General features: G+C 34.1%; 1 protein-coding gene across 5 annotated transcripts; it reads left to right on the forward strand.

Moving 5' to 3' along the window:
• Positions 1–1,613: 1,613 nt before the first annotated feature.
• LOC128170317 (homeodomain-interacting protein kinase 2-like) lies at positions 1,614–21,956 on the forward strand. 5 transcript variants are annotated; one of them, XM_052836138.1, is made up of 16 exons: positions 1,614–1,942; positions 2,440–3,441; positions 7,898–8,021; positions 9,403–9,525; positions 10,013–10,099; positions 11,383–11,567; positions 11,916–12,078; positions 12,333–12,534; positions 13,035–13,123; positions 14,001–14,066; positions 15,108–15,302; positions 15,396–15,487; positions 15,645–15,908; positions 16,003–16,091; positions 16,216–16,855; positions 17,268–21,956. In XM_052836138.1, the coding sequence occupies exons 2-16, from the start codon at positions 2,453–2,455 to the stop codon at positions 17,629–17,631; spliced, it is 3,672 nt and encodes a 1,223-aa protein (XP_052692098.1). In that variant the 5' UTR covers positions 1,614–1,942; positions 2,440–2,452; the 3' UTR covers positions 17,632–21,956. The 5 variants fall into 5 exon arrangements, with proteins under 5 accessions (XP_052692098.1, XP_052692099.1, XP_052692101.1 ...); XM_052836139.1 differs by having other exon boundaries at positions 15,648–15,908; XM_052836140.1 differs by having other exon boundaries at positions 1,615–1,942; positions 17,283–21,956.
• Positions 21,957–23,841: the final 1,885 nt, after the last annotated feature.

A 23,841-nucleotide genomic window follows, 5' to 3' on the forward strand; every position in this document is an offset into this window, starting at 1 on the left:
TTATCTACGAATCTGTACGCCCCGATAAGGCTTTTATCAATTTTAACTTTAAAAAAAACTTCCGAGTACAACATATTTTTGGTCAAATATTGTAAAATCTAAAAATTTTAAACCGGTAAAGGTATTTTACCTAAAATGTTCTTTTATCCACAACATTATGGACAGGTGTTCGAATCTCACCACCCTAAGGTGGCTAGCTCGGCTGTTCATTCAATTAGGATGATTGGGAAACAAACATCACACGTACATATAAAACTGACTTTCTCCCTCTATAGCATGTCAAGACAAAGATAATGTTTGAAAGTTATGATTGAGTATATGTATAGTTGTAATGGGTAATTTACAAAATAAACTGAATATTCATAATCTCATAATGATTTTTATGCTTAATTTCGTGTGTCCTTTAGTTAAACAGAACACTGAATAGAATATACTGACATGTATGTCCACAGGTAGGCTCGAACCCAAGGCCCTTCTAATTATACTTCTAAACTTACTGCTTTAGTAAGTAGTGTATGGAAGTTTGATTGATTCAGTTGCTGGTAATGAATATATTTTATTGTTTGAATCACATTACTTGGTATATATATAGTTGAATAAGTTTGCAAAATGTGGACCAGGACAATATATCATACTTTAAATGCATCCATAATTTGTCATAATCACAATTATATGACTCTATGTACATGCATGTAACTGTATATTTCATCTTTCCAAATGTCCTTGTTTGATGAATAAACATACATGATATTCAGTTATTTTGATCACCATTATTAATTCAGTTTTAAATAAAATTTATGGATAAGTAAATATATAAAAAGAAGAAAAAATGAATTAATTGCTTCAGCCCATTATAAATAATGAAAAAGAAATAATAAACTCCAAATCATAGATGCTATATGATGGCATTTATAGCATATCCTGCACTATATTCTATCGATATCAGTGATTTAATGTCAGATGTCTTTATCCTGAGTATGTTTGTAATAAATACCATATTTTGGTGACTAAGATATAATGGCACACATCAGAGAGTCAGATGAGACACCTCACATACATTTTTCTTTTGAGGGATAGACAATGAAACCTTCAATTTTTCAAAGTCAAATTAAGTGATTACCCCCCCCCCCCACTTTCAAATTAAGTTACATAAATAGAAGTTTATTTTTCCATAATCCTTTAGAAAAAAATAACGTTATTGTTCCATTTTCAAATCAGTGATCAAATTTTACTAGAAATCATTATAGATGGGGAATACTGAAAAAATTCCCTTGAAACGTGTCTATTTTATAGTTTTGTTTGTGAAATATGTAAACAAAAACTTTTGGCGCACTTGCTTGGAGACGAGCTTGCTCATTGGTCATATTTTATGACTCCCATTTACACACATATCAATGACGTCATTTATAGAGAACCGAACGGAATTTATTACAAAAGAAACTCCATTTCCTTAACAGATTTACTTATAGAAACTAAACATAAGCCATTTAAGCATAAAATAATATTCAAAATATAGTTAATTGTATTAAAATAGAAAACGGTCGCTGGAAAAACTTTAAACAAGGAAATACACACTAAATATTTCCCCATATTTAATCGGAAGTGACAATTCATCCATTAGGTTCTTCTACATGAACTCGACTTGATCCCCCGTATGCTACACAGACTGACAAGAGAATGATATTTACTTGAAGAATGGCTCAGACAGAGCCTTTATTTCGGGGGAAACACGAATTTTATTAATTGTGAACAGTAGTGGTAACGCGGGGCATTTTTACAGCGTATGGAGATGATCACAAGAGTTGCTAAAACCACGAACAGAGGAAAAACACATGCTCACGGAAATGGCTTATCGTCATAAACATTGAGAGGGACTTTGTTTATGCAACAGACTTTTTATAAAGTGACAAAACTGAAAGAGGGAGACATTTAAGAGAAGTGGGTAAGTTGTTGAATCAAAACTTTCCAAAGGAAAAACAGAGGATCGTGTCCATGTTAGGAAATAGGTCAATATGTTCATGGTCAAGGTTATGAGATCGCCATGCTTGTAAATAGTCGTGATAGTTGTATCGTCTTAAAGTGTTTGTGTTTCTGATCGGATTAGTCCTAGATATGAAGCTTTGGTAATTTATAGAAAATTTTCTGTAATATTTATCGATATAATATGTGATTAGTTTGCTTGTGCACAGCACAGAGAAGCACGTTTCCATTTTAGGCATTGATCATTGTTGTGTGCGTGCGATGTCGTGCAACCACATCACATGTACTTGCAAGTGCTGAAAATTAAACGAAATCTTTGTTAATGTTAAGGAACTATTATAACTATAAAGTTTTACTGCGTGTTCTGAAGAAAATTAGCTTTGTGAAGTTATTTTGGCATGTTACACGTGTCTTTGTTTTTCTGCTTATTATGTCATAAACTTTTATACTGATTTTCAGAAGGTGGTCCCTGATGCAAGAAGGAAGCTACAGCTCAAAGATAAATGCATTTAGCAAGAAGATAAAGTTAGAAGTATTTCCTGATCTCCATAATGTAGCTTCATCAAGTAATCTATACAGGTCACAGAGTCCATTATTACACTCAGCATCAGAGTATCTTCAGGGTAACTGCAACCAGACTTTGTTTTATCCACCAAATAGGAATGTTTATAGGGACGAGGAGAATATATCAAATAATTACATTCGTGCTTCAACCATAAAACTTCTGGATACGTATCAGAGATGTGGAATTAAACGTAAATGTGAGGAATTGGAAATACCAATGCAGCTCACGGACGTTCAAACAGTACCAAGCGAGGATGAGAAGCCCCTTATTGCCACGACAACTACGAACACAACGAACACCTCCAAGAATACGTCGTCCTCAAACAGCGAAGGGGACTACCAGTTAGTCCAGCACGAGGTGTTGTACTCTTTAACGAGTCACAATGCCTACGAAGTGCTGGAATTTCTTGGTCGTGGCACATTTGGTCAAGTGGTCAAATGTTGGAAGAAAGGAACCAATGAAATAGTAGCAATAAAAATCTTGAAAAACCACCCTTCGTATGCAAGGCAGGGCCAGATCGAAGTCAGCATATTAACAAGACTGAGCCATGAAAATGCTGACGAGTACAACTTTGTGCGTGCATATGAATGTTTTCAGCACAAAAACCATACTTGCTTGGTTTTCGAGATGCTTGAACAGAATTTATATGACTTTTTGAAGCAAAACAAATTTCAGCCTCTACCCCTGAAATACATCCGTCCTATAACGCAACAAGTGTTGACAGCATTGCTGAAGCTAAAGAGTTTACATTTGATTCATGCTGATCTAAAGCCAGAAAACATCATGTTGGTGGACCCAGCTCGAATGCCTTATAAAGTGAAAGTCATTGATTTTGGTTCTGCTAGTCATGTGTCCAAAGCAGTCTGTTCTACATATCTGCAGTCAAGATATTACAGGTAAGAGAATGGAGTTGTTAGTTTGCATGTTTGTTCTGTGAAGTAATTGTTTCATTTTACTCTGTTACTGTGCACAGTATTCAATTATTAATCCTCTTTGCACAGATTTTATTAAAATTGAGTTGGAAAATGATGCATGGTTGTCCCTTGTTCCCAGGGACATCACTAATTTGTCGTAATGTTTTCAGTGCTGAATTGTAAACAAGTTTTCCTAAATGACTGAACTAAACAACCCCTAGACTTTTCTCTCAATTTTTCTTGTTTGTCTTTTACCAAATAACACTTGGTTTCGTAACTTTGTTTTCGAGGAAAGGATAAAAATGTGTTAATCACATTGTAATTTATCTGATGTTTATTGCTTGATCAGGGAAATTATTTTTATAGGAAATCTCAATAATTCAGTATAATGATGATATTTCCTTATGGCAAAAATTAACCTATCCTTAAATTATGATTTTGCATTAAATGATGAAAAATTTATGATTACAATACAAACTGAACAAATGAATGAAAATCAAAAAGTATAGAAACTTACATTAATTAGTTCAATTAAAAAAAAATACCATATTGATATTCAACATTTGAAACACTTTTTGAGAAAGGGGGGGGGGGATTGGTTCAGAACTATTAAACAAAGTTATGAACTTTTTGTTTTCATATTTTTCTACACTATGATGCCAACATTAATCTTGCATTCCATTTCTAACATATGACAACAGCATATCAGCTCAGTTAGCTAGGGTGTTTGTAGTTTGTCAGTCAGTTACATGAGTTTACACCAGGATGCACATCATATCATGTTCTGTAACATTACTGTAGGTGGGATGGTATGACCAAATGCAGTATATTTTCATTCCCACATCAATCACTAGACTTGGTATTTAAGCTTGCAGAGCCTATAGACAATAGTTGTGTCATTTGCTCCACCATTGGTTACAGCAGGGGACAAAGTAGACATTTCCTGATCTGGAGTACCAAGTCACCAATTACCACTTAAGTTTGTAACGTGCCCATATGAGTTGTCAATTCCATCTTGATATTAAAGTCTCTGCATAATATTTTGATAATGTTGTCGTGACTGCATGTGTTTTTTATAGATGACAAAAAAGGAAAAATGTCATATATTAATAACCAAAATGCCTATGGGGTACAAAAACCAAATAACCTACATTCATTTTCTTCTTTCTGATGAAACCAATTTGATGGATATGTTCTTTTACCATCATTTGTGTATGCTTTGTCTTAAAGAATCAAAGTTAATTTTTTAAAATGCTTTTAGGCATTCCCTGGTGTCATGCCAAAGGTTCCTATGTTCACTTGATTAAGGGTAGAAGTTTAAAAAAGAAATATTTTCAGCAGTGAAGGTTGTTGCCAAATTTAGGAGTGTCTGGAATGAAATAAATACTGAATGGATTGGTTGCTACTAACTTGCTAGACATTATTTTTGTGATGGCTACTAGTAGTTGAACTGTGGCCTTGTGGTGTAGGAGTGCTGTAATGCCTGGGTGTAAGGGGATGGTGGTCAGTGAACCACTTACTAGGGCTGCCTGGAGTGAGACTGTTATAGAAATGCCTAGACAGTGACAGATGGCTGTCATTCTGCACCTGTATGTTAATGATCACCTTGTTGTAGTTCACAAGATATTCAGTCATGGTGTAGTTAAAGAAATAATCAGCTAGCTAGAGAGAAATTCAAGGCACATAGAAACTGCACTCAGTGTCAATCTAGAATAATATGCTACCTTGTGAAATACAGTGGTTTAGAATGAAAAGATGCCCAAAGGTTAAGTTCACTGAATATTTTTTTTCTATTCAAAAGACATTAAAGGATGCTGATGGGAACGTTGTTGAAAGTTGCATATATATAAAATTTGCCATAGGCTGACTAAGATTTGTTGTGTTTCATTATTTCGATAGAAAAATATAAATTTTTTTAAAATTTAAAATTGTGGTTCAAAATCAACAACCAGCATTTTCTAAATCAATTATTACAGAGGGGAAAAAATGACGTTGAAAATTTAATAATTGCCTTTTTGCTTGATATGGCACAGTTTGGCAAGGTTTTTTGGAGCCTTCAAAACCACAGGGTCAAACTTAAAAGCACATTTCATGGTGAGAGTCTCAAGTGTTGGATGGTTTCAAAATTTCTCCTAGGAGAAATTGAGATATGAGAGCTTTCATTAGCCCTGCAGATCTCTGCCAATCAACAGGCACTACAAACAGTTTCAGGAACTGTAAAAAAGAGAAAAAAGTTACTCTGAAAGAGTTGCTGTGGCTATGAAATTACTGTTTGGGCTTTGTTATAATGAGATTCTTTGCCCAGGAGCCTGTGAAGTCAATAGAGACTGTAACACTATTTGTGTATAATTCGTGCACTGCAGAAAGAGGCACTCTGTTTAGGAATTCATGTGTGTATGTTTACAGGTGAACCCAATTTTTAAACAGAATATGCCCCTAAAATCACTGCCAGACTTGGTGGAGATAGCAGTATGGCAACACAAGAGATACACTTGGCTGCCAATTTCTGAAAGTTTATTGGGGAGGGTTTGAGTTTGCTGAAATAACAGAAACATGAATCACATTCCTTTCTAATAATTTCTCCCAACCACTGTACAATGAAAAATAAAGCTTTTAGAAAATATAGACTCAGGATGTGATAGATAAATGGAGGAAATTAATAAAAAGGGATCTATATTATTGTATTATATCATGAATGTAAAACAGAATAATACATCGTCTGATAATTTGTGCCCATCTTATAAATGATGCTTTACTGGCATGTCTGACGTGTAGTCTACAAGCTTCCATATTCCCGCTAATGACATGAGATGTGTCAAGCTCGGGTCTAGGATTGGTATGAGCATTGGTATGAAAGTGCTTTTATGTATATATACCAGGGCTTTAGACTGATAATCAAACATAGCTGTGTACTAATTAATTAATACAGAGCAGACCCATACATGCGTATGTAACTAATTGGATTGAGAGATGGGCCAGACGTCATGGTATTATCAGTCCATACATAGGGATTTGTGTATTCAAATGTTAAAAAGAATAGAACTGAAAAAAACAATGTATCTCTACTATTGCCAGTCACAGTAGATGTGGTTATCTGACATGGACTGTTTTATTGGGTTTGATAAACAGGCATATGATATTAAATAAATATGATATATATATATATATATATAATCAAGTAAATATATAGTCACTGAGTATTTTGATAAAACATCAGACTGTGGGCTCCAGCAGTGACCCATGTGTGTGTATTTGAACTTAGTGTTATGTTGCGACACACAATGCATGGATACCAGTCAACAGATTACTGCTACATAATGCATGAGCCGTGATAAATATTTAAAGTAAGGTTGGATTAAAGGTATTCCCTTCCACATTGTAAATAGGAACAACAATGAAATTGGATTTACTTTTCTCTTTGTCTGACCAGGAGAAGGAAATTTTTATTGGTGCACAGGTTTCCATAATGTCAGGCCCTAGAGAACATTCATATTTATTTGGTATTGATGTCTATCTAGATTTAATAATGGTTTTATCACTAGGTTTCATCAGTGATTTCTGGCCTCTCCATAGAAGGAAATAACATATTGATATTTTCCTCTGCGAGAATGACGTCTGGCTGATTATTTAGCGAGAAAAGTTACTTTCTGAAAGCTCGTGATGGAAATCCTAAGAAAGTCTTCCTGACTGGTACTTTGTTAATAATGTTGACATTCCCTCTGACTGGAGGAGATAGGCTGCTCGCGCATTTAAATACAAAGCGTTTTGGCACAGGTATGAATGCCTGTTTCCAAAGGCACGCCACTTGGATTGTTTGGGGTCAATATTCAAATTACAGGTGGTGTGAGCAGGAAATGGAGATATTGTGTGGATTAAAGGTCCCACAAAGGCCCTGTAGGCATTTGTTCATACACAAGCCAGTCAGTGTTCTCCGAGTCTCTAACGCCACTATTACATTGTCTGATATGGGCATGATAAAGACTTGCTATCAGATGTGATGTGAAGTCATGTGTTTAGTAATAAAGACGCTGTTTATTTTGCTGGGTGTATATTTTGTGGGGGTTTTTAGAGTTGTTGCATCCGGTCTTCCCATCCTTTCTCTTGAATTAAATCAAATATTTATAAAAAGCAGTAAAAAATACAAAAATAACTATAACTGGCTAAAACATACATAAAAAGTGTAGATGATATGTAACATATGTAACACTGCACAAATGATAGAATCAAAATTGTCAGAGTAGAAGAGAAAAGTCCATGAACCTTGTTTACGTGTATAAATAAATACATTTTGTTGTTGTAAAGGCAACTGCTTTCTGTGGTAACAGTAGTGTTCTTTTTATCAAGATACATCCATAGCTTAGCCTTGATCTGCCGACTTGAGCTGACTTGCATTGATAATTTGACATCAATAATCACTGGTTTGTTTATCTCCTTTCAGAGCCCCTGAGATCCTGCTTGGCCTTCCATTTTGTGAAGCCATTGACATGTGGTCCCTGGGCTGTGTGATAGCAGAACTGTTTTTAGGCTGGCCTCTATATCCAGGCTCTTCAGAATATGACCAGGTATAGTATATGTATGCAGATAAGATGTCAAGCAAACCCCCCCCCCCCCCCCCCCCCCCCCCACGCACACATAACACACACACACAACATGCAACACTTACCAAGCCTGACAGTGAAAATGAGATATAAAAACAATATTTCATTAAAGTAAAACAGCTGTTGATATGTTATGCTTCATGAAAACTGTGCAGGAGGAGCGTATGATTATGATTAAAAGAAATTGAAGCATGATGTATGGAGGTTTCTCAAGGTACTAAAGTATGGTATTTAGTATGTAGAATCGTCGTGAAAGCCATGTAGTACTATTGACAACATAATGGATTAGGGTGATCTTAGCCTTATGATAAATGAGGAACATTGTAACTCTCTGCTTACATGACATCAACGAAAGACCTTGTAGTTATGTTCCTTAATATTTCGGCACGCATGCATTGAACAGTGCTTTCTGTTGTTCATTGCATACTTCCTAATCCTATTATAACTGACACAGGGAAAACAGCATGGTTCCTGTCTAGATGTGCAATAACAGATGGTGTTGCAGTGATGCTGTGTTTGTTCTGGTTTTGGTTATAAGATTTAACAGTGAAAACCACCAATTCTAAAATAGAAAAAAATCAACCCTAATTTTTCCAGGGGGGGGGGGGGGTTTGGTTTAGAGGAAAAAGCAACAAAATGATGAAAATTGAAATACACAGGATATGCATAATATTTATGCAATTTTGTACAGTACTGTGTACAATATGAAAACTGAAGTGAAAATTGTTACTGACTAATTTTTTTTTATAAATATATATAGTTTTCAGAGCAGGAATTTTCTTTAGATATTACTTATGTGGATAAATTGATTAAAAATAGGTGCCCAAATATAAATGTGAAGGCATTGTGATTGTAGCATGTAAAAAGTTTTCAGTATTCAAATCATGCCAAAAACAGCCGTTATGTTTGACCCAGCTTGACTGGTAGTCGATAAACAAGCCTAAAAATCATTCAAACCATTTTATCTCTCTGCTGCATGCTTATCGCCAAATTATGCGCACCAACATTTCATCAGTGCAGTTTTAGTTATGAATAATAATAGTAATTCTGTGAACTTGATGAAATGCTTTGATGTAGACATTTAACTGTGTAGCTTAATGAACTTTATGTACAGAGAAATTTTTACATTATTTTTTATATCACATTGAATAAGACCATTTCCTAATCATTAAACTTGTAGATTAGGAAATAATTCTGTTTATAGATGAAATAAAATGAAGAATTAGTTTTGTTTAATATAGATGAAATAGACTTCCGAATTGAGATATTAATCGCATCACACTGACTGGTGTAATTCAGAGACGGCTGTATCAGTAGCAACACTGACATGTATGCTTTGTTACAGATTCGCTACATCTCCCAGACACAAGGCTTGCCAGCTGAACATATGCTGAGTGCAGCTACCAAAACAACCAGATTCTTCATCCGAGAAAACACAGACAGCAACTATCCTTTCTGGAGACTGAAGGTAGATCAGCACCTCTGGTGTTCATACAAATCACCCCCAATCAATCAATACGCACTCCCATTGTAGCCAGAAATCTTTGTGTCCTAAATCTATAATCAAATTTGTTCTGTGTGACAGAAGAACGAGGAGTCATGCATATTTTACAGCTTTGCGTTACCTGATCTGTGCCTATTGGAAAGAGACTAAATATTGTGCAGACTGAATATTAAGCCTAATGGGCATATTGTCTTATTAAGTTCATGAAAAAACCCATTTGGTTCTTGGTATTATTTCTTCAGTTATTATGCATATAGATTTTGCTCATGCTCTAGAAATTTGAATTAGCTTAGCCACCAAAGAAAAAAAATCAAATGCTTCCAATAATTGAAAAAAGAGTATTTGGAGACTTTGTAATCGTCATAACTATAAATTTTTTTAAAAAGATAAAGCAAACAAGATTTGTTAGTATAGAATATATTTGTACATCAAAGTTAACAATTTTTTACAGACACCAGAAGAACATGAAGGTGAAACAAAAATCAAATCCAAAGAAGCAAGAAAGTACATTTTTAACTGTCTGGATGACATGGCACAGGTAAGAGAGATGGAGGCAGGTATAATGGGTGTTGCATTCATGAGGAAAAAGAGATAAAAAAGAAGAAACTCATGAACTGTCTCCATATTACCAATATCTAAAGTCATAATTCTCCTATTGATCAAGTGATTATTGTAGACTTAATGGGCTCTAAGTCACAAATGTTAATTCAACAAAGCCATCAAAATCAAAAAATGTACTGTATACCATGTAGGAGGAAGATAGTTTAAAGTCTGAACTTTTGATTGAGGGAAAATACCAATATCTTTGAGTTAAATGATGTAATTTAACATTTCAGTAGGGTTGCCTTAAAAATGTCGGAAGAAAGTAAAGGGAACATGATTACCTCAGGGAAGAAAAGCTGGATTATGAAAACGATTTCACAGTTCTTTTAAAAAAAAACCCATAACTTATGAAAATTGAATGCAACACCCAGTTTAGTTTAAGAAATTTAAATTAGAATTTCCTGTTTTACAGAACTGGCCTTTTTATCTGTGTATTTTTTTCCGGCATTTATTGTTTATTTAAGGTTTTGTATTGATAACTTCCTTGACTAGGATGACTAAGCTCGCATAGCTTTCTGTGGCGTCAACATGTTTCCTGCACTAAATATTTTGCAGATTATGTTTTATGGAAACATTTTATATTGCCTGGTTTCTAAGAAAGATCAACAGAACTCTACTTCCTCCCCTTCCAATAATAAGTTGGTGTCCTCAATCATCTATTAATAATATGATTATATTTGGGAAAGGTTGTTATTGGCAATTTTGCTATGAACCAAAACTGATATCTTACAAAAATAACACGTCTACGGCATCAAAAAATAAAAAAATAAAAAAAAAAGTTATTACTGTTGAATGGTGGCCCAATATTTGTGGTATTTTTGGGTAGCCCTTTTGAGTATTTACATCCTCAATAAAAAAAAATTTTGATACAGTTAGTTTTCTTAATAAAACTGAAAGCAACACATCCATGAAATTTCATCCGCACAAATAAGCAAAAATTCCATAATCCACAAAAATTGGCTCTTACAAATTTAAATTTTTCTACAGTTTTATAAGTCATGTTAATTATGATGCAGAATTTGGAGAAAGGAGTTTTACCCACCGTGATGATTAAATGCTTTAGTTTTCAATAGATACAAACTTCTTTTATCTTCTAAATCACACATTTAATTCTCTTGTTTTGCATTGTTTGAAATATTAAAGACAGTGCAATAGATTAGAATAACTTATCAAATGTATACACTTGTCTCGAACCATCTGTGTATGTTTGACTGACAGATCAATGTGCCCACTGACTTGGATGGCAGCGAATTAATGGCAGAGAAAGTGGACAGGAAAGAGTTCATTGACCTACTAAAGCGAATGCTGACGCTGGACCAGGAGAGGAGGATCACCCCGGGGGAGGCCCTGAACCACCCCTTTATCACCATGGCCCATCTCGTGGAGTACGCACCCTGTAACATGTAGGTATCAAGTACACAACCTAGCATGGACTGTGCTGTATATATAAGCACCTATTGCAATCATGTAATGAACGATGTGATATATTATAATGATTTAAATCTTTATATTATTACATGAATATTTGTTTTTCCTTGGTAAACTGTAGTCAAGCTTCATTTTGGTGCCTCTTTTGAATTAATTATGTGCTATTTCAACACAATTCTTTTGAAAAATATTGAATTTTCCCAGTCATATATTTGGTTCAGTATTTTAATGACTGCATTGAAACAACTAAAGAAAACTAGTATCATGGCATCAATAATATAGCACGACGTTTTCCGATTACAAAACTGGTTTTTTTTGTGTAGGTTTAAACAGAGTCTGTCAGCGATGGAAATTTGTCGACGGCCAGTGAAGAGCATATTTGACGTGAATCAGAACGCGACTTCTATCATGTCCAATCTGGTCCCTCCATCCACCAGTAATCTGACTGTCAGTTTCAACAATCAAATCAATGCACTTCACACTCAGGTAAGAAACCATACACTGTAAGGCACACTGCTAGCAACACTGCTGAGAATGATTTAAAACTAGTTGCTGCAATGAAATTATTTATTATGCAATTTGAACTGAATATTTGAGTATATATTTACATTAAGCAAAAGTTTGCTGATTTCGACAACTTCAGTATTAAACATTTTTGATCACCATTTATCATTAGATTTTAATTAAATGATAATTTCTGTTGATAAGTTGGTTTGAATGATCATCGCTTGTCTTGGCAGATGGCTACCCAGAACTTGAGTGGCAATTCTCATCCGGGTACAGAAGTTCAGTATTTGCCATACCCCCTACAGTCACGGCATTACATTCCCTATCAGCCATCACAAGTTAACACACAGCTGTCAGCACCCAGGTCTTCAACACAGTTTAGCCGCACCGATCCTTTCATTCACGTCTCCTCTATTGTGGTGCCCGGCCTTCAAGGTACACATCACCCAAGCCTAACTCTTCATAAGTGCACTGTCAACAGTAATGAGCCAAATAATGACAGAAATTTATTCAAGTTCATTATTCATTTTAATTTTCTATGTTGAATTTAAGCATATTTTTATGGAGTTGAATGTCTTCATTTAAATGGAATACTGTACCTAAATCTCTTATTTAATGACTTTAAAGTTGAGTTAAGATTTCTGTCTCACAATTGCTAGAGAAAGTGAAAGATAAAAGCGGAAATCTATCGGGAAGAATTAGAATTTTGAATGCACAGACTATTTTAATATATCAAACACACTTAATAATTTCTTTCATGTTCAGTGGTTGATTCTATAAAAAATAAATAAAGAAAATGGATATTGTCACAATGTTTATTATTAATGGTTGGAGTGGACAGAGATAGTTTGGGATTCTGTCAAGGAGCCATATTAATGATAGTCTACACATTAAATTTGTTTGTGAAGTGTTGATTTTATATTTGATATTTGTAGGTCTGAGTTCCCCCACAAGGTACAACCATGTTCCCATGGTAACCCAGGCAGCTCCAACATTACAACTTCAGCCACAGCTGATAGCACAGGTCAGTTGTCCTGTAGCCATTTTCTTTCTTCTATAGATAGGTCCCTGCATGTGGTAAAAAGGAAGTATTATTAGTGTTAATCCGTCATGTGCAGGAAGTATTAATGTTAACACCTGTACAGGTAAAGCACATAAAAGAACGGAAGGAAATTACCTAGTCAAAGGAGGACTTTAAATTTAAGGGAAATAACCCTCCCAAGCCTAGCCACCATTTCATTTGTGCTTCTTGCATGATTGTAGAACCTAGTATTTCAGTGCAATGTCTACCATTCTTAGACTTTAGTTTATATCGAATAAACTGTGATTGTCATGTATATATGATAGCATGGTTTAGTTTTTTTTGGCATTGTGTGGTAGATGCTATTTGAAAACGTGTGGTAAGAAAAAAATTTAAATAAAAAAACCTAAAATCCCCCCAAATTACCAGATAAAGTTTTATGTGCATCATCATACTTTCAGAAGAAAAGGAAACCTATCAAAAATAATAAAATCACACAAATAAATATAAGTGATGCTTTTATAAAACTTGAAAATAAGATACACAATGTAAAAATGAAAGAAGTACTGTTATGCAATGTAATAATTTAAAGAAGTGTTATGAGGCAATGTAATGATAAAAAAGGAGTGGTATGCGGCAATGTATTGATAAAAAAGGTGTGTTGCGAAGCATTGTAATATTATAAAAAAAGTGGTATGAGGCAATGTAATGATAAATAAGGAGTTTTGTGAGGCAATGTAATATTAAAAAGAAGTGGTATGAGGCAATGTTATAATAAGAAGGAGTGGTATGAAGCAATGTAATAATGGATTGAGTGGAATGAGGAGGTGATTGGTTTGTGAGGTGATGTGGAGGTAACATGTTAGGCTTTCCTTTGTAGAGACCCGTCAACCATTCCCAGATAAGCCCAGTGACCATGATAGAACACCCATTATTCATGGCAACCGTATGTAACCCCTTGTATCATATCATTATCCTGTGTGCCATGTCTCTTTATTTCTGCTTACAGTTCCATCTATGCTGAAAACTACTCTCACCTTTCAAACAACTTCAAGAAGTGCATAAATTTGAAAAAAAAGGAAAAAAACAAATTAATTTTGATTTTACAAGGTGTGGCTTCATGTAGAGCATAAGATAAATTGCATTTTGTAGCTGTGCTTTGATATTACCCAGAGCTTGAAAGAATTCTTACATGTATGAATCTTCCTGCCACTGAATGGATACATCCAGAAGCTCTTAAGAGATGATTACTTTCTTGTGCACCTAATCAGTGTTACATAAGAGTCTAAAAGTAGGAGCCCGTCTGCTGGTTTTATTCTTAAGTTAGAATAGAAATGTTCACTCCCTGCTGAATAAAGTAGCTTTCGTTTACACTATTGATTTGTTACTGTCATCCTATGTAGATTTTGATCTTTTTATTGCTTAATTTAAAATAGTCCAAAAAACATTGCGTAGGCTTAACAAATGAGAAGAGGAGAAATATCTCTTACTTGAAAAAAGAAATTAAAAGCATAACCCAAACACACCTAAAGAGAATGTAGTTAAGTCTTTTAACAGTTTTTATATATGCATGACACTGAGCAGGGTTTTTATCATTAGGAATGAATCTCAAACTAAAGATGAGAAAAAGACCTTTATCACAATATGTACATTGACATCGTCTACATTATTTAACAAAAAGTTTTGTCAGAAGATTCTGGTAGAACTTTGATATATATGTAAGCCTTTATAGTAATGCACTGGCTTTGTGTGCTACATGTAAAACTAGATATAGTTATAGTCATATTTTATAGATGATTTTCATTTACTGCACTTATTATTTTTGATTCTATGCAGATTCACACATTATCATATCTGCTTTCATCTTAGTACTGTTGTGTTGTAGATGAATGAAATGTTTGTAAAACCCATGATTAATTTTTTTTTAGATTACAGGTCAATATGTAATGCAAAGAAAAAACTCTCATCGAATTTTTTTTATTTTTAGAATGCGGGAAATGCCTGGCCGGGAACACAGCAGGTTCTTGTGGGCTCATGGCAACAGATCCCAGGGATCCCCACCCAGAGGGCGGTCCAGCAGCCACTGTTGACCGACACACTGGCTGCCTCCCAGGCTCTCCAAGACTCGTGGAGACAATCTCTGGTTCTGGACAACTTAGAGCAGTCTTCTTTAGCTTCACTGGTGAGATGGTGTATCCTTATTAGCTTTGTGTTTTGTATCAACTTATTTTACATTGTTTCGAACCTGCATAAATTATTTCCATTGTAATTTTAGGGATCTGCATCACAGAAGTGGAATATTGGAGTTGTACCAACAAACTCTTACATACCCAAGGCTAGTTCAAGTAAAAGGCAGACCAAACAAAGGTTTGTGATTACAGTTATATGCAAGATCAAAAGGGTAAACTTAAAGAATGAATAATTTTGTCTTTTTTTAATAACATATACTTGCAGTACATGTCAAGAATTATTTTGTGATGTATAAGAATTTCAGATAAAGCTTGAACATTTAATTTCTTTACAGTAGAAGTTACAAGAATGGGGCAACCTCTACACATTTATCTCCAGTAAAGAAGAGAGTGAAAGAGAACACACCCCCCGAAACATTTGTCCCTGAGGACAGTGCCCTTCTACAGGAATGGGCGGACAACCTGAAAACCAGACAGTCAGGCAGAGAGCAGAAACAGATGATTGTGATAGCAGACACACCCAGCCCTACCCCCAGCATCATCACCATCAGCTCGGACAGCGAGGAAGAGGGGGAGCATAAGTTCCACAGGAACAGAAGGTGGGTAAATCACCAGATTGTAAGGATGCCAGCTCATCTCTAACCTGGTAGAATTGTTTATAGATATTTCTTTTTGAATTTTATTTGTCTGTAGGGCTGGAAGTCATCGAGTTCAAAATTGCAACCAAACAGGTGTAGATGCACACCCCTTTGTGACCAGCAGTGCTGGAAATGAAATTTTCGGTAAGTTTTTATAGCTGTATACTTAGTTTAAAAATTATTATTTTTTTAAAAGTTGTGGAAAAGTCTTATCTTATAATATGAAGTTATCTGATGGACTCCTAATTATCTTGATTGTTAATTCCAGAATCCTCCAGAAGTCATAAGAGTTTACTCTCAGGTGTACCTGAAGTGACTTCTCAAGATTCTGAAGTAGAGTACCAGAATGCAATGTATAAGAAACAATTGGCCATGACGCCAATCAAACACGAGGAGATTGAGAGGGCAAGTGAAGAAACAGAAAAGTACCACTTAAATGGAGGAACTAGCTACAATGTGGTTCCACCAAATGTGACATTAGAAATGCCCAAGAAAAGGGAACAAGCAAAGGTGTCACCCTATGTTATGAACGTCCCAAAACAGGAAATATCCTCCTATGTACCATCCAATTCAACAATCGGTTACGACAGATCCAGGGGAGGAAGAAGCCCAAAAGTGGAGGTGAAACTGCCTCCACTAGAAGTGGAAATTAGTAATGCTGCTTTACAAGGAAAGCTTGCTTACGTGTCTCCCACAGTGCGCAATGTCCATGGTCAAGCTCATAAGCAACCTGCCTCTGGAATGGCTTTTGTCAACACAAACTCTGCTTTCCAACAGCATAAGGCCAGGCAAGCGAACATGAACTACACAAGACCAACCGGACCCAGTCAGCTATCACCTGTTCAAACAGGGGTAGCCATTGGTCAGCCAGTTTTCTTGAATACGGGTCCTCAAGTTGAAGTCCACAGGTATATTTGATGAAAACTTCAAAACTGATAGTTACATAAGATTGAGAAATATAAAGTTGTCTTTGTCATGTTATCGAAATTAAACACACTAGAACCATTTTATCAGGAGCTTGGAATTTTGGTAGTTCTGTGAAACAGCAGTGTGACATAGGCCTGTCTATTTCATTGCTGGCCACTCAGCCATGGCTCTTTGAAATCAACACGATTCGTCTGGCTTTTGAGCTAATACTACCTAATCACTATATTTCACTTCAAGCCAGCATCATTTTCCTCTTTTGACGCAAGGTCTTGTTAAAATGGTTCTAAGATTAAAATTTTAAAACTTTAAAACTGTGATTATTATTAAGATTAAGAAATACATGTATATAGTTTTGATTGTTATGATGTGGAAACTAAATGCATTAAGATTTAGATTTGCCTTTAACAGGGATTTTAGGCGGCCTCCCACACTGCAGGGCAGTCCTATCCATCACTACCTACTACCGGCCCACCAGCAGCCCCAGATGGCAGCCATTCCCACGGCGATGAGTCAGTACACACCGTTCTCTCCCACAGTGGCTCCACCCCCCGCTCACCAGAGTCCCAGACACGTGCAGTACACAACACATCCCTTGCCAGCCCATGTTCACCCTGTCCTGCAGTCATCGACCCTCCCAACAGGGCCGTACCCCACACAGATCGCCTCGCAGTATGGCAGCCTCAATCCCGCGGGGGGTATATACGCCACATACCCTCTCAGCCCAACCAAAGGCAGATCATATCAATATTTTGCGTAACGTTCATAAGTCATCCTTTTTCTGACATTCATGGTGCTATTTTGTGGTGGCTTGCATTTTAAGATCACAGAATCACACACCTGTGTATTTTGGTTGTGATTTTTGACAAGGACTGGAATCTGGTTGATTTTAATGGTGTGGGTTTTCTCACCTTTAGTTCATTTTATCATTATCAGTGTTAGATGTAACCAATTATTTCCCCCCTTTTAATCATTTAGTAGCTCTTAGAATGTTTGTATGCTTAGTTTATTTCTCATTTTGTAACTTAAAAAGTAGCGGATACAGTACAATTTAGTTTTTATTCTATCATGCTTCATATTCAGATGAAATAACAGCCAGCCATATACATACATGTATTGCGTATATAGTATATTTCAGTGTATTGTATATTTTATCAATATATATATATATCTATAAATATATGTGTATTTTATTACCTACACAACAATCATTTTTAATTGCTATGAGAGCAATATATTGTTGCTATTGATTGTTTATTGTGTGTTGCAAAGTTTTGCAAAGTTTTTACATAATCTTAAGAATAATGTTCGTAAATTTTTAATCTTGTATTTTATTTCTGATAGAAAACTAATCTTAGCTCTAATTGTAGCTTTGGGCATTGAATATGTTGCTTCATATGAAATGATTTAAACATTTTGGCAATATATATATATATATTCATAACATTATTACCACAAATAAGCATTTAAAGGGTACTTGAATACTTGCCATAAATAAAGTAGAGGAAGAGCTTACCTAGAAAAAAGATGTCTCTATTGGTAAATATTTGAACATTCCACTTAACATAACTGTGTCAAGCACCAAGCACTAGGGAGAACAATTCATTGCAGAGTTATGTCAGTTATGTCCCTTGTTTGCTGTTGTACCTTAATATTTCATAGTCTGTGATCATAATATTATTCAGAATTTATGCACCTTGTTCAGCTGTTATCAGGTGTTAGGAAATGGGGCAAAGTCACCCTGTTACTTGGCTAAAAATGTAATTTTAGCAATCAAGTAATCTCTCTCAAGATAAACATCAATTTTAGCATGCAACATGATTTATGATAAGGTCTTAGAATGAGATTGCTTTGAAGAAATGTGATACTTACTGACGAGCCAAAAATAAGGGCAGAATCTGGACAGATGATGTTATCTTTTGTCAATCAAAGAGCTATAAACACTATTTTTGTAATGAAATATTAATGTTATATGTGGTGCACATAATTTTGAATCATGTTTGAATAAGCATGTTTTTTTTTCCTTTTCAAAATATGATGTGGTGCCATTTTGTAAGTACATTGTAATTGTATAGCAAAGAATTTATTAATCCCTCTATTTTCTCTGTCTTCAGAAGATAATTGTCCATAATTGATGAATTTCTGGGGAGTGTACAGCACTGCCCCCTTGTACAGAAATGGGATTTTTCTTTATGTATATTTGTTATTATTGTAAATATGTTAGACTTGTATTAGAGGCCTTTCTATGCTGTTGTGGTGGTGATATGCACTAACTCTTGTGATACTCAATAGGAATAATGCCAAAGTCATTTTAAGATTACTGTCTTTTAAGTTTGAATTTTGATTGTTTTTTTCTGAAAAGGCAACTTTATAAAAAAAAAAAGAGAAAGATATTTTTTAAAGTAACAAAATATATTATAGTTCAGAATTTTGGAATTCATTTAAGATATCATTTAACTGACCTTTTATAGTTTTAGATATGAATTAAGGTACATATAATTTTCATTACTTCCTAATTTTGGTGTATTCCAATTTTTTCCATTTATTTTTAAATGATGTGACAGTTCACTTGTAATCGTAGATGTGATTTAGCGTGTACATTTTAACACTTGCCAGTATTTTATTATTTTTTTCATTGTAGTCTTTCATACACCAAATCATTTCCTGTCATCACCCATGTCTTTTATGACTCCAATATTTGTCAGCTTGTGATATTACAGAAGATATAAAAAAAATGGCTTAAGTTTACAGAAGTCATCCTGCCGTCATTTCCATTATCACATTTTTCCGTGTCAGGCTTAGAATTAGCTTGTCTTTGGGTACATCTAGCATTGGGCAGAAAATACTGGAGTTGTCTACCTTGCTGTGTTCATTCATTATAGTGTATTCAATATTGTTTCCTCAGTATAATATCTTGGTGTAGCTGTAGGTCTGTTTATAGTAGAGCGTTTCCAGTAGTGTGTAGTGTGTCTTATTGTGGAGGAGAGCCCCCCTACCTGTTCATTATTTATTCAGTTTCCCTCGGTAGTTTTTTATTTAACCTTAAATAAGTTTCATCACAGTGCTAGGCGGTTTTTGGTTTCTGTGTATTTTGTGGCTCTATGTTTTATCGTATTGATAGCTAATATTTAACCTGCGTGTTTTGTATTGTGATTTTGTATCATTCCGTGTTCCGAGGCACTGTACACTGGTTAATAGTCATAGCAGGGCCCTTTTTTTCTGCCTATTTTCATTTGTTCTGTTTGATTTCCAGTAATTTCATTTTAAGAGTAGTTTTGATGATTTAAAAAGAAAATTGCCTCTTGTATTACATTTAATAAATTTTTATGTTCATGAATTGACATTTGTCAAGAGAGTGCTTTTGTGATGTAAAGCTTACTTCATACTCAGGGTTGCCAGTTGTTTCTATCCATGAATCATTGCATTTAAGATATAGTCATTGGTTTATAACAATATATGATTGAACTATATATACATTCACTTAGACATCATCATCATATAGTCAGAGACACTAATGCAATATTGTATTGTAAATCCACCTTTGGTTACTACACAGTCATCATCCTATCACCCGTATAGTCCTCATTCTAGCATTTAGTCTCCCTCATCTGTCTCAGTTCTAACTAATCAGAGGCCTTGTATTAACGGAATTTGAATTGGTTTGAGTTAGTTTTTGATGAGATGGGAAAGACATTGGAATTGGATGGTTCATTTTTTTTCTCTCTCTTTGTTTTATAATAGGGTAGAACTTGGTATAAAAAATTTAGTTATATAACCCAGAAATCTTTGATCTCTTAGTCAGATTTTAACATCATTTCACTTTAGATCTATTATATGTACATGTAGTGTTTTATTTTAGCTATATACTGTTTTAATTTTAATTGGTATCACTATACGTTTATATATATATTTTAGTACATACGGGATTCAGTCTGGTGTAGTTTATCTGTTTTAAAGAATCAAATGTCCCTGGCATTCCAGAATATGTAGCAGAACGAAATTTTAAACAAATAGAATTTTTTTGTTAGTGAAGGGTTTTATTCAGTGCTTTTAAGACTGATAACTTTGACTTGAATAGAAAGGTTTGGGTTTGAACTTTGCTTTTATTTTTGTTTTTTCGGGTTTATTGTCACGTTTGTTCACCACGTGGAGTGTAGGCAATTGGTTGTATAGCGTGTTTATCCATTTCAAATATGCTTTCATTTTGTTTTTTAAAACCCCCATTATAATAACACATAATGTATTGTGTCTAGTCAGTGTTTAGCGCGTGGTTTCAGTGTTAATCTATTTTATATTTCTCATTAACCCATTATTCATTACGTATTTATGCACCCAATTGTTTCTATTTATTCTAATCCTCCTTTGGAAATCTTATTTATGCCCAGACCTAATAATTAGGCTTTTAAAAAACTGTAAAGTGAAGAGACTTTGAATAAAAAGGGAGTTAAAAATATTTTTTCTTAAGATATAAATTGGTGAGGTTCAAAATAGTTAATGTTATTGTGTGAAAAGAAGCAGCATTTTTATATCATATATTTCATTTAGATCAATTAGAAGTAAGTGCTAATGCAGTGAATTTGTTTCCACATTTTTGGAGAAATCATGTTTGAATTCATGCTTTGTTGAGTATTACTATCATATGTCACCAATGAGTGTAGCCATTTTTTTCCATTGTATTTTCTTCTAATATCTGTGTGCAATATTAAACGTTGGACAAGCTTGTGCCTATCTCGCAGACTTAGGACACGGTTCAGTGATTTATGTTCAAGTAATTATAATATATTAGAGAGAAAAAAAGAAGATAAGAAATCAAATTTACTTCGTATTCTTTTTGATTTTGAACAATAATGTAAAAAAGAAGAAATAGAGCATTGATGTTTTGTTTAAGCTCAAAATTAAGATTTGTTAGAAAAGGTGGGTGGGTGTTTTGAAGTTTGATGATGTTGGCTAGACTATACGGAAGGTTTGTGAGATAGGTCACAGAAAGTACTTATCACAGCTCTTTGTTGTGTGGATCTGAGATATATCAAATGTAGAAATTAACTCACTTGGGATCAATAGGAATAAATCTTCACAGAAATTTTACCCTCAAATTTGTTTTTTATTACACTTGCATATTTATATATTATTATAAAACGACTACGAGTGTTGGATTGCTACCGCCACTCCAAATTTTAAAACAATAATTATTGTCGTTTAATGAGCTCAACAGGTCTGGAGAAAAAATGGTGAAATTTGTTTATTATCGGCGAACCCGATTAGTAATTATAACACCTGAGTCGTCAACTTAATGATTTATATAGATATGACACCGATACTGGCTTCCAATTATCTTATTTTTTTGTATTTTTAAGAGAAATCGGAAACGTAGATTTAGCTGGAAACAGGATATTTAAAAAATTTGGTATGAATTAACGCGCAATACAATTATCCATAAATACATTTTAAAGACGGCCAAATTTACTGTAATATCTTTGAGAAAAAAAAATGAAAAATCAAGAATTGTAGATATTTTTTAACCATTGGCTTAAAACTTTAATCATATTTCAACAAGAACTTGAAACGAAATAGTAAAACTTAAAAGAAAAATTGTAAATTCGAACAGATCCCGATTGCAATTAAGATGGTATGGGATATCTGTCGATAGCAATGTGGATTAAAATACATTTTAAATGAAAACTTTCCTCAGTTTGGAATTTTCAAATTTAACAAAAAATTCGTTAAAATTTTTTTTGAAAAAGTAAAAAATTTAAATCCCCTACGTGATTCGGACTCATAACTTACGGATTCGTAGTGTATCAATTCCGATACGCCGTTAACTCCCAATTTTGGGAAAGAAACTATTTATAAAATCATAAAAAGTTTGAATGTATCACGATTTTGCAAACATTTCAGGTTGTTTAGCTGTAAAATGGTTTGTTCATTTTAATATTAATTTTACAATGTATAACAATTGCTCAGAACGAACTGCAATATTTTTGTAAAATTTCAATTTCAAAATAATTTAGGATCTGTTTTTTTTCAGTCTGAATCAGATCAAGCTTTCATATATGATAAATTGCAATTTTTCTCGTCTTTTGCATTTTCGTTACATTTTAATAATAATATTGTTTGATGAGCACATTGTGTGCTTCTTACTATTTATTACTCTTTAATTTTATCCATAGATTAAAGAGATATAAAAGAATAATTTTTGATTCAGAAATTTACTGTGGAATCATCACTGATCGTAGGGGACTAATGTTTGTAGGTACATGTAACCATTGTCCACGAATTTACATCCCCACGAACCTATACACATCGTTTGTTAGAATTTATTAGAATTATCTCGATTACAGTACCAAAGAAATTACGTTCCCACGAACCAGGAAGATTTTGCTACCCATGAACATTGACCCCCAGTAATAAAGAAGATTCCACAGTATTTTTAATGAAAAAATCAAAACTTGATCAAACAATCTTTGGCATGTATTTATTCATAATAAAATTACACATCAATTAAGACAAAGTTTTAAGCTCTAAAATCAGGCATAGAGTAATCGTAATCGAGTAATCGTAATCAATTGTAATGATTTCTCTTTTTCTAGTAATCGACAGTAATCTAAATTCAAAAAGATTTTCGATTACTTTTAATCGTAATTTTATCGATTACAGCTACGAATTTCATTTTAATTATAATTACCTTTTCAATTACTCGCGAATACTTTTTACATAGATAATTTGTGATGCACATATGTACTGTATGAAAAAATACTCTGGTGTTGTTTATAATTCATGTATTCATTTATTATAATTATTGAGAGAGAGAAAAAGAGAGGTGACTGTGATTAATAGTCCTTTGTTAGTAAAAGAACCCACAAAGCAGTTTATGAGGTGCGGGGACTTCAGTTAAATTAGAACAATTATAAGCTCCAAAAAACAATTCATTTAAATGCTGAAGCAATGTTCCCATAAAGTTCTATGCATATTG

The sequence above is a fragment of the Crassostrea angulata genome, chromosome 1 (assembly GCF_025612915.1).
Source record: "Crassostrea angulata isolate pt1a10 chromosome 1, ASM2561291v2, whole genome shotgun sequence".
Classification (NCBI taxonomy): Eukaryota; Metazoa; Mollusca; class Bivalvia; order Ostreida; family Ostreidae; genus Magallana; species Magallana angulata.

Coding starts and splice junctions, on each gene's coding strand:
- LOC128170317 (XM_052836138.1), top strand. CDS start 2,453: ATGCAAGAAGGAAGCTACAGCTCAAAGATAAATGCATTTAGCAAGAAG. Junction 9,526..10,012: donor ATCCTTTCTGGAGACTGAAG/GTAGATCAGCAC, acceptor AATTTTTTACAG/ACACCAGAAGAACATGAAGG. Junction 13,124..14,000: donor AGCCACAGCTGATAGCACAG/GTCAGTTGTCCT, acceptor TTTCCTTTGTAG/AGACCCGTCAACCATTCCCA.